The sequence below is a fragment of the Octodon degus genome, unplaced genomic scaffold (assembly GCF_000260255.1).
Source record: "Octodon degus isolate 3935 unplaced genomic scaffold, OctDeg1.0 scaffold00230, whole genome shotgun sequence".
NCBI classification, from domain to species: Eukaryota; Metazoa; Chordata; class Mammalia; order Rodentia; family Octodontidae; genus Octodon; species Octodon degus.
In genome coordinates, this window is record NW_004524806.1 from 1589126 (window position 1) to 1607010 (window position 17885).

At 42.7% G+C, this 17885-nt stretch overlaps 1 protein-coding gene across 1 annotated transcript in view; it reads right to left on the bottom strand.

The window, feature by feature from the left end:
- The window catches only part of Sfi1 (SFI1 centrin binding protein), a 116963-nt gene that overhangs the window by 61431 nt on the left and 37647 nt on the right, over positions 1-17885 (bottom strand). The window contains exons 5-8 of the mRNA XM_023705857.1: positions 12151-12261; positions 8783-8877; positions 5166-5283; positions 625-727 (exon numbers count right to left, since the gene is read on the bottom strand). Of these exons, the coding sequence (XP_023561625.1) occupies positions 625-727; positions 5166-5283; positions 8783-8877; positions 12151-12261 (427 nt within the window). The remainder of the gene's footprint in view (positions 1-624; positions 728-5165; positions 5284-8782; positions 8878-12150; positions 12262-17885) is intronic.

Here is a 17885-nt window from a genome sequence, read left to right on the forward strand (position 1 = left end):
TGTGTGTGTGTGTGTGTGGCCAGCTCAGCCCACCAGGAGGCGGCGCTGGCTGGCATGTGGTGCTGGGGGATTGAACCGAGGTCCCTGTGCTTTGATAAGCTTGTTCTAAGTAGGTGCTTTAGACCACTGAGCCATCTCACCAGCCCCATGAGACAGGGTTTTGCCAGGTTGTCCTGGTGAGACTCTAACTTGAAATCTTCCTACCTCAACCTCCCTCAGTGCTGGGATTACAGGCATGCACCAACAGGCTTGCATAATACCTACATTATTTTCTAAATTACTATAGAAAAATAGTAATAAAAAAAAGAAATCTATCACTGTTTCTTTGAAAAGTTTATAATTAATTCCTAAATCTTGTTTAGCTCCATAGTTATAAGTTCTCTAGACATCATGGGAACACATCTAAGATAAATATTTGTACACTCCTAATAGCAGCACTTATTTGTAGAAAAACCTAGCTGTCATGCATCCTGCTTCTGGCCATACCCTCTCTACCACGAGAACTGCCCTCCAATAAGAGGCAACACAGGATGGCTTCCTGCTAGGAGTCTGATCCTGCCCCCTCTGGGTGTAGGGCTTCACAACAAGGTCAGAGGACATCAAACCTGAGTCTGGTGGGCTCACCTGTAGCTGGAGACGCAAAGCCCTGTGCTTCACAGCTGTGGCATACAAAACATGGTTCATGCGGGCCTGTCCTAGTTGCTGCCTCCACTTGCTCCACCACACCCTGAAAGAGCAAATCAGAGATGGAACAGGTCAGAAAAAAAGCTACCTTGCAAAGAGCAGTTAGGGCTGTGTCTCAGACTCTCAGCTCAAGTCCTCTCCCTGGCAGTGCCATTTGTGGACTAAATGTATTAGCTTCACCACTGAGAAAACATGAAGAAGCAGTCCTAGAATTGATGATGAAGGAATGGATACTGATAATTTCTAACCTCAGATCTAACCCTAGGCAATATAAATGCATTCTGGTGTACAGTTTATTTTTCTAAAATTATGAGTTATAGGAGAGCTTGGGTGTTAGCTCAGTTGTTTAAGTGCCTGCTCAGGCAAACCCAGTCAAGGCACAGGAGACCGCAGTTTGATCTCCAGCTCCACGAGTCTTACCAGACCTGTCTTTAAGGCAGCCTGAGCCAGCCAAAAATAAATAAATAGGGGCTGGGGAGATGGCTCAGTGGAATAACCACTTCCCAGTCAAATGCAAGGGCCTGAGTTTAATCCCCAGTTCAGCCAAAAAAAATAAAAATAAAAAATAATAATAAACAAATAAATAAATGAAATTATGAGTCATACCCAACACTTAAAAATTAAGAGGGATATAACTAAGCAGCACAGCACCTGCCTGGCAAGCACAACATCCTGAGTTGATTCCTGATAGCAAAAAAGAAAAAAGAAAAAAAATCAGGAGACAGGCTGGGTATGGTGGTATATGTTTGTAATCCCAGCACTTGGGAAGCTGAGACAGAAAGACTGCCTTGAGTTTGAGGTCAGTCTGAACTGATTTCAAGGCCAGCCTGAACTATATAGGGAGACGCTGTCTCAAAAACCAAAAGATAGGGTTGGGGATATAGCTCACCAGCATAAGTGCCTAACAAGCACAAGGTCCCAAGTTCAATACCTGGTACTGCAAAAAAAGAAATAAATAAGGAGATTTTACTGAATACTCGGGGGAAAATCTAAAATCTGGGAATTTTAGATTTCCAGTCTTGCTGGATCCTTTCTCTTCCTACTGTCCTCGACAGGTTTTCATTTCAGTCTTTATTTCTTTTCTACTTATTTCCTACTTTGCTGTAGGGAAAGAAAATAAGAGGATCTAACCTCTGCCACATAAAAACATCTTGCTTGACTTGGTCACTCTTCTCACAGACTCCTCCCTTCACCCTAGTAGAGAGCATGCTTACTTGTATCCCTCACTTCAAAATCTTCAGCTATCTTTCATGATCACTTTTCCTTTTACACACTTAAGGAATTATAAGTTCTCAGCCAATGGCTATACACTGAGTAAGTTATATAAATATATCTCCCACAGAAGCAAGTAGAACTGCATATTAATTAAGCATTTTCAACTGCTGAATATATAGATTTTATTTAAGGAACTTCACATTCACTTATGTTCTCATCACTACTTTACATACATTACCTTACTTATTCCCAGTGACAATTCTCAAAAATAGTTAACACTGCCTATTTGACAGATGACTTTGAGAGGTTAATACTCCAGCAGTTCATGTTTCTGCAAAGCCAGATATGCTTTATTCAGTGTCCAGGTGTCTAGATCACAGAGGAGGTTTTTTGTTGTTGTTGTTGTTGTGTTGTGTATTTTTTTGTTTTGTTTTTTGTTTTTAGTCTTTTGTAGTACTGGGGATTTAACCTAGGGCCTTCACACTGAGCTACACCCCCAACCTGCCTTTCTTTCTTTCTTTTTTTCTTTCTTTCCTTTCCTTCCTTCATTTACAGACAGGATCTTGGTAAACTGCCTATCCTGAGCTGAAAATTGCAATCCTGCCTCAACCTCACAAAGTGCTGAAATTATAGGCACATGTAAGGGCCAGGGAGATGGCTCAATAGAATAAGCACTTCCCTGGCAAGTGCAAGAGCCTGAGTTCAATCCCCGGTTCCATTAAAAAAAAAAAAAAAAAAAAAAAAAAAAAAAAAAAAGCACATGTGACTATGGCAGGCAGGAACTGAGTTTCCACTGCACTGCTATTTGGGACCCAGAGAATGACTAGAGAAATGGACAGGAGAGTCAATGGACAGAAGAGTCAGTCCAGTATAAAGCAATTAATTGTTACAGATCTATCTTTAAAAGTAGGGGGGGCCTGCCCCTTAGCTCAGTTCTTTAAGTGGCTGCTTCAACAAAGCAGTCAGGCTCAGGTTGCTGTGGTTCGATCCCCACAACACAAGCCAGCCTGTCATGCCTTGAAGGCATTCGGAGCAAAAAAAACCCAAAAAACAAAAACACTATCTTTAAAAGTAGGTAACTCCTTGGGGCCGGGGAGATGGCTCAGTAGGATAAGCGCTTGATTGGCAAACGCAAGGATCTGAGTTCAATCCCCGGTTCCACAAAAAAAAAAAAAAAAAGTAGGTAACTCCAACATGTCCACAATGCTGATGAGATGCAAGTACAGACCAGCAGTTAAGAGAAAGGCTGGGAGAGCCCCAGTTTGCCAATTACAACTTTTCTGAGCTCAATTACTCAACCTTTCTGAACCTTACTGTATATCTTAATCTGTGTAATTGTCCTTGAAGGTTTTTTGTTTTTTTGTTTTTTGCTTTTGGTGGCTGGCTCAGCCTGCCCTGGGGGCAGGGCTGGCACAGCATGTGATACAGGGGGAAATCAAACAGGGGTCCCTGCGCTTGCCTAAGCAGACACTTCGGTCTGCTGAGCTATCTCGCCAGCCCATAATTGTCTTTGAAGTCTATGGTAAGCATCAAATGAGATATTTCACATTAAAAAATTAATAAATCTAAACTTACAGGGTTTAGAACATGGTAAGTACTCAAGTAGTATTAATTATGATTGTATGAAAGTTTGAATTTACAGCTGAATACATTTGTAATAAGTACAGTATTAGGAATCAACTGTTCAAAACATTGTCCTCCCCTGCCCCCTCATGGCAGTTAGGGGAACGTCTTCAGGTTAGGAAAATATGGGCAGCTAAATTAGGTAAATTACAGGCAGTCAGATAGGGCTGGGCCCTCAAGGGAGTCAGTGAAAAAAAAAACACATCAAAACTGGACTTTCCTAAGAGATTAAACAGAAGCTTGGAATTTCCCACATAAATAAAATATTATCTCAGTAAAAGTGAGCCATCCTCTGTTGGTTTGTATATAGGTGTCCCCCCCAAAGCCTCATGCAGTCATGGGGTGGCTTCTGGAGTTTGTAATTATTGTGGGTGTGGGTGCTGCACTTAGCCCAGGGCAGGTAATTTACATTATAATGTAAGGAGGGGGAGAGAGGCTAGCTAGCCACCTGAGCTGCTGCCACTCACTTCGCTACTGCTCTGAGCTACCATGGATGGCTGCGCTGTGCCCTGTGCCACTCAGCTGTGAAGCCAGCTGAATATGAACTGAAACTTCAACTGCGAATTAAATAAACTTTTCCTTTCTTCATTTTGGATGTCAGATATTTGTCCCAGCAACAAGAGAAGAGTAACTGAGACACTCTCCTACCAAGACTACAGATTATCAAAAAGGTTGATGTCATCCATATGACCTTGCTACTTACTATAGGACCAATACTAGCTAAGTGACTACACTTGTAATCTTATTGGTTGATTATAATTTGACCCGCATTGTATCCATCCCTTCTGATTTTGCTCTATAAAACTGTCCCAGAGAGGTAGCCATGTTGGCAATCCACTTTCAGGTCCCCTCCTGTCTCTCAGGAGCTTTCCTACTCTTTTTTTTTTTTTTATCTTTTATTTATTTATTTATTTATTTGGTACAGGGTCTTACTATGCAGCTCAGACCTGTAGTGATACTCCTGTCTCAGCCTCCCCAGTGCTAGGATTATAGGTGTGCACCACTAAACCCAGTTTCTGTGGCCTGCTCAACGTGGGGCCAGAGTGGGAACCCTGGTCCTTGTGCTTACCAGGCAGGTGCTTAGACCAGTGAGCTATCTCCCCAGCTCCAATTTTCCTAGTGTTAAAAAAAAATTTGCCAGGCATGGTGGCACATGCCTGTAATCCCAGCACTCAGGGGGCTGAGGCTGGAGGACTGTTGCAAATTTGAGACCAGCCTGGGCTACAAAGTAAATTCAAGGCCAGCTTGAATTCTCAAACAACAACAACAACAAAGTGTTGTTTTAAGATGGGTTAAAGCGGGGCTGGTGAGATGGCTCAGTGGTCTAAAGCACCTACTTGGAACAAGCTTAGCAAAGCACAGGGACTGCGGTTCGATCCCCCAGCACCACATGCCAGCCAGCCCCGCCCCCTGGTGGGCTGAGCTGGCCACACACACACACGCGCGCGCACACACACACACATGCACACACACACATGCACACACACACATGCACACACACACATGCACACACACACATGCACACACACACACATAAATAAATAAAAAATTAAAAAAATAAAAATAAAAAAATAAAAAAAAAAGATGGGTTAAAGCAAGGTAAATGATGTCTGCTGATCTGCAAGGCAACTGAGCACACTTACCATGAGATCCTCTGCTGTCTGAACTCCAGAGCAGTGGTCTGCATCTGAAGTTTGGTCCTACGAACAGCCACGTAGATCAACCATGACTTCCAGGCCTGCTGCATCTTTTGCTTTACATCTAGATACATCAAAGAGGTGTTTTCTTTAAAGGTGGGGAGTATGAAGTAAAAGCTCAAGAGCTTTCATCCTATCTTTGAATAACCAAACCCGTCCAGTCTTCAAGTGCCCCTGTTGGTAAAATTGTGAAGTGCTACAAAATTAATAAAGATATAAGTATACAAGTGAAGATTTGATAACATTTATAAAGCATGTACCAGACTACTAAGAAATTCTACTATGAAAATCAATTATCTTTTTTTTGTGTGTGTGGAACCGGGGATTAAACTCAGGCCTTTGTGCTTGTCAGGGAAGCACTTATTCTACCGCGCCATCTCCCTGGCCCCTTAAAAATCAATTATCTTTAATAAACATTCTGCATTATTTACAGAAGTAATGATGTGAACAAATACGCAGCAGAGGAGTAGAGACAAGGATGAGACAAGACTGGCAGGAACTGATCACAAGCATATTGCTGAGCTGCCCCAGCTAGCAAGGCCACCCTGCTTTATGATTTCTACTTGCATGGGAAGGACCCTAGGAAACCTTCGAGCCACATGACGGAGGCAGTGACCTTTGAGGATGTGGCTGTAAACTTCACCAGGGAGGAATGGGCTTTGCTGAATCCATTGCAAAAGAAGCTCTACAGAGATGTGAAAGTCTGGGGTGGCCAGATAGCTCAGTGGACAAAAGTGCCTGCTTAGGCAAGTGCAAGGTCCCAAGTTGGATCCCCAGTACCGCATGCCATGCAGCCCCAAAACTAGGCATGGTGGTGCATGCCTATAATCCCAGTGCTGAGGAGGCTGAGACAGGAGTATCAGTATGAATCCAAGCTGTATAGGGAGACCCTGTACCAATCAAAATAAAAAATAAAAATAAAAAAACACGAAGAAGAACCCACTGGGAGAGCTCAGTGAAAGCTATACTAGGAAGCTCAAATTTAAAATGGGCCTGAATGGGCTGGGGAGATAGTTCTGAAGTCTAAGTGCCTGTCTGGCAAGCGCAAAGATGTGAGTTTGATCCCTGGTACTGAATGCTGGCCTGGCCCCAGAACCTGGGCACATCATGTAGGCCACCAAAAGCAGGCATGGTGGCGCACACATGTAATCCCAATGCCAGGGAGGCCAAGATGAGAGGATCATCACATGTCCAAGCTGCATAAAGATAATGTATGAAAGAAAGAAGGAGGCCGGGGAGATGGTTCAGTGGAATAAGCACTTCCCTGGCAAGCGCAAAGGCCTGAGTTCAATCCCCGGTGCTGAAAAAAAAAAGAAAAAAGAAAGAAATTTTTGGGGCTGGAGAGATGGCTCAGTGATCTAAAGCACCTATTTGGAACAAGCTTGGAAAAGCACAGGGACCACGGTTCGATCCCCCAGCACCACATGCCAGCCAGCCCTGCCCCCTGGTGGGCTGAGCTGGCCACACACACACACACACACACACACACACAATAAATAAATGTTTAAAAAAATTAAAAAAAAAAAAAAGAAGGAAAGAAAGAACGAACATCTGGATGGACAGATGAGCCGGGGAGATGGCTCAGTAGAATAAGCACTTGCCTGGGAAGTACAAGGTCCCGCGTTCAATCCCCAGAACCGCACAAAAAAAAAAAACAGAAGAAAGAAAGAGGAGCCTTTAGGCTTTAGCCAGGCATGGTGGTACACACCTGCAATCCCAGCACTGGGGAGGCTGAGGCAGGAGGGTCGTTGCAAGTTCAAGACCAGACCAGCTTGTTCTTAGGCTCTACAAAGTGAGCCTAAGGCAGCCTGAACTTCATAGCTGTCTCAAAGAGACAAAAACAAACAAAAAAATAATAATAATATAAAATTGGCCCGAATACTCTGGTTTCTCTTCAAATCCCATAAATCTTTCAATTTTTACTAAAATAGGCTTACCCCACAATAAATGTAATCATTATGTCCTGCAAAAATGTACTAATAAAGTTTTTTTCAAAATTAAGAGTCAGCTATGGTGGCATAGCCTGTAATCCCAGCACTTGGAAGGCTCAGGTAGGAGGATCATAAGTTGGAGGCCAGGATGGGTCACCTAGTGAGTTTAAGGCCACCCTGGAATACATAGTGAGATCTTGTCTCAAACAAAAAAAATAAATAAAAATTTTCAAAAATTAAAAAATAAGAACTGGGGATACAGCTCAGCATCACAGTACCTACTAGGAAAACACACAGACCTGAATTTGATTCTTGGTACCAAAAAATAAAAATAAATAAATAAATAAATTTTAAAAATAAAATGTGCTTGAAGAAATAGGGACAAAAAAGGAAAAACAAAGAAGTATACATCCACTTGAGCCAGGAAAGAGGGTGTAGGGCAGGATAATAGGTAAAGATTTTGTATACCATATTAAGGAGCCTTGACTTTACTCTGTAAGTAAAGAGGAGCCAAATAAACTTTTTATGCAAAGGAGTGACATATCTATGTATGAGACTCTTATACTATGTATACAATAAGAAGAGGAAGAGACTGAAGAGGCACACATAACACTCTGAGGAAAAAAATGAAGATTACTCTTAGGAAATGGCAAAGAAAAGATTACAAGTGATAACTGAGAGGGCCACCTTATAAAAATTAGATAATCCATGATCTGAAGCATGAGAAACAGATAAGTCACTTCTATGTATGCCTTCTCACTTAGGAAAAGTAAGAGAAGGAGCAAGTCTACATGGCTACGGGAGTTGGTAAATCGTATCCGAGACACGGAGTAAGTTCTGGGTGCCTGCCCAACACTCATGTGGAATGCAAGCTGTATGACCATTTTGAAACTCCAGGACTGGGGAGATAGCTTGGTGGACTAAGCGCCTGCCTGGCAAGCATAAGGTCCCAAATTTGATCCCCAATGCTGCATGCCTTGCCAGCCCTGATACTAGACGTAGTGGTGCACACCTGTAATTCCAGCACTTGGGGGGTTGAAACAGGGGGATCACTGTGAGTTCACTATCAGCCTGGGAGGCTACAAAAGTGAGCACAGGGCCAACCCAAACTGCTTAGTGAGACCCTGTATCTCCATAAATATATTAAAAAGAAAAACGGAACTCTAGGCCTTTCCCCTTCAGACTTGCTGCTTGGATTTCTATACTCACGAAGAAACTAGACAATGACGAAAGCAAAACTGGCCACAAGATCACCAAGGTAACCTGAGTAATGCAGAGTAGAAGTGAACCCAGTAGTTCTGCTTGTGAGTCTCCTTGCAATTTGGCACATGGCAGCTAGACAGAGCAGCCCCAGGTGCCATAGGAGACCAAACCAGCAGGCCAGAAATAGGTAGTTCACATAAACTCTGGTTAAATGAGTCATAAATGCCAAAACTATACCATATGGGGAGAACCACAGGGAATCTGTCCTCACCTGAAGATCACACATTTGAGAAACATGAAAGAGAACCAAATATATCTTCTCTTTGCCCTAGTGTTATTCTTTCTCACACAAGATGTGTTTGTCCTTTGAAAGAGCGTCTGTTAAAGTCATTTGGGCATTTCCTTTAGATGTGTGCTTCCTTTTCTCACCATGATCCTTGGCTTTCATACACTTGTTCCTCATCTCCTGCTGCTGCTGTACATAGGCCTTCCAACTCTGAAACACCAGGCTGTACAAGTAGTATCTGAGGAGCCAAAAAAGCAAATGGCACTTTTTTTTTTTTAAACATTTATTTATTTTGTGTGTGTGTGTGTGTGTGTGTGTGTGGCCAGCTCAGCCCACCAGGGGGCGGGACTGGCTGGCGTGTGGTGCTGGGGGATTGAACCGGGGTCCCTGTACTTTTGCCAAGCTTGTTCCAAGTAGGTGCTTTAGGCCACTGAGCCATCCCGGCAGCCCCTGGCACTTCTTTAAGACAACTCAACAAGGCACCTCCTAATCCAATATACGCAGTTTGTTCTTTATTTTATTTATTTATTTTGGTGCGGGCTTTAACTTGTTTTATTTATTTTGTGTGTGTGTGGCCGGTTCAGCCCACCAGGGGGCGGGGCTGGCTGGCATGTGGTGCTGGGGGATTGAACCGCGGTCCCTGTGCTTTGCTTAAGCTTAGCTTGTTCTAAGTAGGTGCTTTAGACCACTGAGCCATCTCACCAGCCCCCGCAGTTTGTTCTTTACTCTCAAGAACCTAACACAGAAGCTTCTCACACAAAAAGCCCTACCGGCACCTAAGCTAAAATTTCTTTTCCTACCATCACTGTGAAGCTTAGTCTCTCTGAAAAAGAATCATCCTTCATACCTTAAAGTGTCAGACTCTTTTAAAAACTACCTTGACTTTCAGTACCCACAGGCTGTAACACTTAGAAGGAGACTTATTTCTTAACCACTCAAGGCATCCATGCTACATAAAACATGACTTTTCCTTTGCCATGAATAGCATCCAGTGGCACCTTTTCCTTTTTATTCTCCTTGATACAGATACCATGTACGTTTTTTTAGGCAGGGTCTCGCTATGCAGTTCAGACTGGCTTTGAGCTCACTTTGTAGCCCAGGCTGGTCTTGAACTCACAATGATCCTCCTTCCCGAGTGCTGGGATTATAGGTGTCAACCACCACGCCTGGCTCCATGTACAAGTCAGTGTATCTATTTTTAACCTGCAATAGTCAAAAATCAGAATTCCTGCCTCAAAAAACCTAAACTGACATCATAAAAAGCATATATACATTTTATTTTTTTAAAAGATCTAGCCTTTACATAATCCCAACACTCAGGGAAGCTGAGGCAGGAGGACCATAGAGCCCAGGCTGGGCAACTTAAGTGATTTAGAAAGGCTCTATCTCAAAATAAAGAATTTTAAAAATAGCTGGGGATGTAGAACAGTAACAAACACCTTGGAGTTCAAAAAGTCCTGCTACCAAATATCATATATTTGCTATAACTTCCAATTTTGTTTGTTTTGCTGTTTTTTATACAAGTCCCCTCTAGGTAGTTGGGGCTGGCCTTGAACTCTTAGTAATCCTAGTGCTTCAGTAAGTGGTAGGATTACAGGCCTGTGTCACCATGCCCAAGTAATTCCCAATTTTTTTTTTACCTCTTTTCTATTCCTATGGATAAGAATGTCAAGGATTATGAGTTCATTTGTTCTCTGTTTCAATTTAACACAAACCTGATGACTCACTCTACTAATCAGCCAAACTCCCAACCTCTATATTTTACTGTTCCACATTGCGTATATATTTTCTCCAAAAAATCAATATAAATTAGAACTTATTCTTTTAATAATAAGTTATAAAAAGTTATTCCCAGGCAAGCATGGTGGCCCATCCCTATAATTCCACCACTCTGGGAGGCTGAGGCAGGAGGATCACCTTGAGTTAGAGGCCAGCCTCCACTCCACGATGAGTTCAAGACCAACCAGAATGACACAGTGAGACTGTGTCTCAAAAAACAAAGCACAGGGTTGAGGAGATAGCTCAGCAGTCAAAGCGCCTGCCTGGCAAGTATAAGGACCCACATTCAATCCTGGTACTACATGCTGTTCCAGCCCCACACCAAGCAGGATACCAAACTGAGTGTGGTGGCACACACCTGTAATCCCAAGGGCTGGGGAAGATGAGAAAAGAAGATCACTACAAGTGTGAGCTGCACAGGGATACCCCCTACCAAATAAATAAATAAAAAAGATTTTAAAAAATAAGTAACCACTACTAAGCCAACAATATACAATGTATTAATTATTGTAACAGTCCTACTAACCTGTTGTGAAATTGTTTCATTGCTATTTTATCTTTTTTTTCATTAAATGTAAAATAAATAAATAAATAGAAGAAATTAAAAAAAAAGAAAGAAAGCACAGTCTCAGAATTAGAAATTACACAGAAGTGGGCAGGGGAGACAGCTCGGTGGTTTAAGCGCCTGCCTGGCAACAAGGTCCCAAGTTGGATCCCTAGTACCAATGCTGTGCTGGCCCCACAACCCTAGGAATGCCATGCTGGCCAAAAACTGGGCATGGCTGTACACACGTGTAATCCTAGTACTGAGGAGGCTGAGATAGGAGGATCATTATAAGTCTAAGCTATGTAGCTAGACACTACCAAATAAGTAAATAATGCTTAAAAAAAAAAAAAAAAAGAAATTTCATAGAAATGAGAATCAGTAAGAAAAGTACCATTTAAAACATTAGCATGACCAGGGCCGGGGAGACGGCTCAGTAGAATAAGCATGCACCTGGTAAGCACAGGGGCTGAGTTCAATCCCTGGTTCCGGAAAAAAAAAAAAAAAATTAGCATGACCAATACCTAACAGTTGTCTAAATTACAGGGGTACAGGTACATGTCTTAGTTTAATTAGGACTTGGAACTTGTTTACTCTAAAAAGGATTTGAAAAAAAACCCAAAGTGAAAAAAAAAAAAAAAAAAAAAACCAAAGTGATATAAAACTTTGCTTCATCTGATCAAAAATACATCAAATATACCACTAATGTGAGCTGGGCGTGGTGGTGCACACTTATAACCCTCCACTTGAGAAGCTGAGGCAGGAGAACCACTGTTTGAATCCAGCCCTAAACTACACAATGAGTTCAAGGCCAGCCTGAACTATATAGTGAAACTCTGACTTAAAAAAAAAAAAAAAGAATTTTAATATGAGACTGTATAAAATCTGTGATTGAAAAATGTGCAAAACTAGGGGCTGGCCAGATAGCTCAGTGGATTAAAGCACCTGCTTAAGGCAGACGCAGGGACCAGGGTTCGATCCTTGGCATGCTGTGCCAGCCCGCCCCTGGGGCAGGCTGAGAAGTCAATTGAGACTGGGCGTGGTAGCACATGCCTGTGATCACAGTGTTTGGGAGGCTGAAAACAGGAGGAGCACTATGAGTCCAATCTGTGTAGTGAGACCCTGTAGACCCTGTACTAAATACAAAAACCAAAAGTGCAAAACTGAAGGAATGTGGCAAAATCTGACCTGTAGTGACAGTCGGCTCGAACACAAAGTTTCCATTCTCGATGAGAAACCCACCATTCTTCTTTCCAGCCTTCAAAGGTCTTCCGCAGTATTCTCTGCTCATAATAAAACCTAAAGTAACACAATGAAACAGAGCTAAATATGAGGAGGTTGGAGCTGACACCTATTTCCAAATCAGTTTCACATTGTCCTTGTCAATGAAAAGTGAACTCCAAAATATCAGGAGCTGAGGAAGGAGAATTCCAAATTCAAATTTAGCCAGAGGCAACTTTGGTGACTTGCAAGACCCCATCTTACACTGGAATAAAAGTATAAAATGGGGGTGCTGGGGAGATAGCTCAGTAGAATAAATGCTTGCCTTGCAAGTGCAGGGTCCTGAGCTCGATCCCTGGTACCACCAAAAAAAAAAGTGTAAAAAGGAGTACAGGGGGCCGGGAATACAGCTCAACACCTGCCTGACGAATACAAAGTCCTGAGTTTAATTTCCAGTAAAAAAAAAAAAAAAAAAAAAAAAAGACTAAAAATAAAGGGAGTGGAGATATAGCTCAATACAAAGGCCCTGGGTTCAATCTAAAGTATTGAAAAACAGGCAAACCAATAAACAAAAACTTTAGAACTACTTAAATTAGAAATGAGGCTGAAAAAATGTATGCTATAGGGGCTGGTGAGATGGCTCAGTGGTCTAAAGCACCTATTGGAATAGGCTTGGCAAAGCACAGGGACCGTGGTTCAATCCCCCAGCACCACATGCCAGCCAGCTCCACCCCCTGGTGGGCTGAGCTGGCCACACACACACACACACACATAAATAAATGTATGCTATAGTTTGTTGTTGTTTTGTTTTCAGGTCTTTTTGAGACACATTTTGTTCTACAGTTCAAGGTTGGCTTTGAACTCACTTTGTAGCCCAGGCTAGCCTCAAACCTAGAGATCCTCCTGCCTCAGCCTCTCGCTGGGAATGTAGGCCTGTGCCACCATGACTGGCTTATGCCATAGATTTTACCAATTAAAAATGCTCTAGTGAGGGCCAGGGAGATAGCTCAGTAGAATAAATGCCTGCCTGGCAGGCACAAGGGCCTGAGTTCAATCCCTGGGTCCGAGAAAGAAAAAAAAAAAAAAAAAGGCTCTATTACTGGGGCCGGCCAGATAGCTCAGTAGATTAAAGTGCTTGCTTAGCAGACACAAGGTCTGGGCTCTATCCCTGGTGTGTCATGCTGGCCCCACCCTCAGGGTGTGATGAGATTGATTGAGCCTGGGCTTGATGCCACCCGCCTGTAATCCCAGCACTTGGGAAGGTGAAAAACAGGAAGATCACTACAAATCCAATCTGTGTAGTGAGACTCCATACTAAATACATTAAAAAAAAATGCTGCATTACTTTCCAAGTATCATAATTGAACTAATAATTGTTGTTTTGGGGCTGGGGAGATGGCTCAGTGGAATAAGTGCTTCCCTGGCAAGCGCAAGGGCCTGAGTTCAATCCCCGGTTCCGCCAAAATAAATAAATAAATAAATAAATATTGTTGTTTTTCAATGTTAATTCTTTAGGGCCAGGGTGATAGCTTAGTAGAATAAGCGCTTGCCTTGCAAGCACAAAGTCCTGAGTTCAATCCCCAGTACAGCAAAAAAAAAAAAAAAAAAGTTAATTCATCAAACTAAAAAATATATTTCATTGTTAAAAAGTAATAGCTGTTTGTAATTTATTTAAGAAGAGATCAAAGTTACAAGATAAGCAAATGTCAAGATCACAAATATTACTTTTTTTTTTTTTTTTTTTTGCAGAACTGGGGATTGAACTCAGGCCATTGCGCTTGGCAAGGAAGTGCTTATTCTACTGAGCCATCTCCCCAGCCCCAACAAATATTACTTTAACTAAAATCCAACCAGGGGAATTATAACAGCAGCAAAAAACAGGTAAGACAAAATGAAGAATGGAAAAAAGTTATGAGAGAAAACAGAAAGCAGTGCCAGTGTTTGTTCATAGCTGTCTTTTAGGGGCCAGGGAGATGGCTCAGTGGAATAAGTGCTTCCCTGGCAAGTGCAAGGGCCTGAGTTCAATCCCCCGCTCCGCCCCCCCCCCCCAAACAAATTAAGGGCTGGGGTGATGGCTCAGTAGGATAAGCACTTCCCTGCAAGCACAAGGGTCTGAGTTCAATCCCCAGTTCCGGGGGGGGGGGGGGATGTATTTGGTACAGGGTCTCACTATGCAGCTTAGCCTGCCAGCCTGGAAGGAGCTCCAGGATACCAAGCTATTATCAGTTGCTTTCTCTGAGATACAGATTATAGAAGACCAGTGTCTCCTAAATTGTATGTTCCTCTAATGTTTGTAAAGTTTTTAACACCATATTTGTTTCTAATTTTATTTATTTATTTTTTGGTATTTAGTGCAGGGTCTTCAGGGTCTACAGGGTCTCACTACACAGATTGGACTCATAGTGATTCTCCGGTTTTCAGCTTCCCAGGTGCTGGGATTACAGGCGCGCCACCACACCCAGTCTCAATCACCCTCTCAGCATGCCCTGGGGACAGGACCGGCACAGCAGGCAGGGGATCGAACCTTGGACCCTTGCCCCTTGCATCTGCCTAAGCAGGCACTTTAATACACTGAGCTACCTGGCCGGCCCTCTAATTTTAAATTTTGTAATAGAAAAGAACCATATGCACATGGTAACATGCATAAATCTACCTTCAACTCTCAAAATTCCACTAAAATAACAGCTAATACATTTAAAAAGATATACACCCACAAAGACAGAGTAAGAGAGAATGACAGACAAAAGATGTTAACCACGTTTAGGTAATGAAAAGCAATTAGGTGAGTGGCAACAGATACTAGAAACGGTAGAGAACTAAGCTTCCTGTGGGGAAAGTAAAAAGAAAAAAAACCTCAAGATGTGGTAGGATATGAAACATTAGCAACAGGGGTCCTCGGTGGAGATGAAGACACAGGATTGTGTCAGAGGTGGCTAGGGCCCCGATTTCCTCATTCATCCAGGCAGCAACTGAACTTTCTGGAAAAGCTGAAACCGTGGGGGCACTGGACTCTAGATGACCAAGCAGAGCTTTGGAGATGGCCCTAAACTGAGTGCTGGCATTCTTGACAGTGAGACTCTGCTCCCTGCCTCTGCTTACCCCAAACACATCCCACATCAGTTCTTCAAACTCGAAGGGAAACTGATCAGCTGAAGGAAAAGGCTTTCAGTGATGTGGGTGGTTGGAGTTCCTCAGCAAAATTCTGGTATCTGACTAAAAAAAAAAAAAAACTCCAGCTAAACCTTTAAAAATGAGCTTTTTAGTGCTTCTTAATTGTGAAGAGACAACATAGAATCTCTTGACCTTTGAGGGAAAGCTCTAAGGTGAGAAAGTGAGCAAGAACATAAAAATGAAGCCTGGAAGAATTAGACAATGTGAGCAAACAAAAATCCTAAAATCAAACAAACTGACTGTTATCTTTAAGAGATTATATCCTAGGACTCTATTTTTCAAAATAAATAAATAAATAAATATAAATAAAAATAAAAAGTCTGATTCAAAAAAAAGGAACAGTCAGAACAACAAAGAGGTCTTGGAAATTAAAACAGCAGAAATTCCTTTAGAATTCAAGACAACCAGGTGTGATAGAGCATTCCTGTAATTCCAGCACTCAGAAAGCTGAGGCAGGAGGACCACCATGAGTTTGAGGCCAGCCTAGGTTACATAAGCAAGTTCAAGGCCAGCCTAATACAGCAAGACCCTGTATTAAAAAGATAAAGTAAAAAGCTCATTGGCCTTATAGGACATAGGAAGGACTATGACTATTTTCAGCAGAGAGCCACTGGAAGTTTGAGCAGATGTGATTTATTAGATGATCTACAAACAAGAGACTAGACTGAGTAGAGACAAGGCCAGAAGCAGACTGCGGGAGAGGTTACTGGGTCATTCAGGAACAGAAATGATGACTACTCGGACTAAGGAGCAGCAAGAGGAAGTAATGGAGATAGGCTGCGTTGTGAATACATTCCGAAGGTTGCATCAACATGATTTGAACATCAAGTTAGAAGAGAACAAGAAGCGCCAAGGGCGACTTCCAAGTTTTTGACTTGAGCATCCTGGAAGGATGGGAGTTGGTTTGCACTAACTGAGGTGGGAAGATACATGTGAAAGATCAAGATTTGAGGTTTAAGGGGCCAGGGAGATGGCTCAGTAAAATAAGCACTTGCCTGGCAAGTGCAAAGGCCTGGGTTCAATCTCCAGTTCTGAAAAAAAAGAATTCATTAAGCTCAAGACAGAAGTCTGATGGGGCTGGTGACATGGCTCAGTGGTCTAAAGCACCTACTTAGAACAAGCTAAGCTAAGCAAAGCACAGGGACTGCGGTTCAATCCCCCAGTACCACATGCCAGCCAGGCCCGCCCCCTGGTGGGCTGAGCTTGGCCACACACACACAAAATAAATAAATATATAAATAAGTAAAATACATTTAAAAAAAAAGAATTATTAAAATAAAAAAAAATTTTTTTTAAAAAAGACAGAAGTCTGGACTGATCTATGCATTTGGGATCCACCTGGGGATTGGATGATATTACTATGGTTGTGAGGGACATAGAGAAGCAGTGCAGGGGCTAGGGGTTGGGATATTTCAACAGAGAAGAAGCCAAAAAGTAGGGTTGGAAAAAGCAGTCAAGCAGAAGAAAAATGCAAGGTGATAGAAATTGGGACAATTCTTTTTCCCTTTAGTATTGAAGGAACTAAACTGAATTTAAGCCAGGGCTATATCCCCTCTATTTTCATTTTGAGACAGCGGTCACTCATTTATTTGCTCAGACTGACCTCAAACCTGTGACACTCTTGCATCAGCCTTCCAAGTGGCTGGGATTACAGGTGTGAACCACTGTGTCTAGAAGAAAGGGTTTATTGAGAACAGGAATCACAGCCCTGGGGACAGGACCGGCACAGCAGGCAGGGGATCGAACCTTGGACCCTTGCCCCTTGCAACTGAAGTCTGGGTAGCCAGCTAATGGAAGGTGGTGGGCCTTTTAAGAACTGAAGCGTAGTAGAATGAAGTTAGGTCACTGAAGGCATGCCTTTGAAAGAGACATGGGAACTCTGGCCCTTCCTCTTTCTCTCACAACCTTATGAGGGTACCATCAGGTGAGCAGTCTCCTCTGCTGCATGTTCCCACCATGATGTGCTGCCTCACCATAAGCCCAAGAGCAATGGCACTCACTATGGAATGAAGATATGAGCCAAAATACAACTTTGCTCCTGGTATATCAAAGGTATCTTATCACAGTGACAGAAAACTGAGCAACAAATACATCTAATGGTACTTGGTAGGTTAAATACAAGTTGACTAATTCATCACTGACTTTAGCATTTTGGTGATCTTCACAAAAACTATTTCAGTACACTGGCAGGTGGCATCCAAAATCCTCTGGGAGGGGACTGGTGCCTTAGCTCAGTTGTCTAAATGCCTTCTTGAGCAAAATCAGTCAGGGGCAAGGCACTGTGGTTCAATCCCCAGTACCAAAGGCCACTCCAGACCCGCCCTTAAGGCAGCCTGAGCCAGCAAAAAAAAAAAAAAAAAAAGAATCTTTCTCAAAATCCTCTGGGGAGGGGCTGGTGAGATGTCTCAGTGGTCTAAATCACCTACTTCGAACAAGCTTAGCAAAGCACAGGGACCGTGGTTTAATCCCTCAGCACAACATGCCAGCCAGCCCCACCCCCTGGTGGGCTGAGCTGGCCACACACACACACA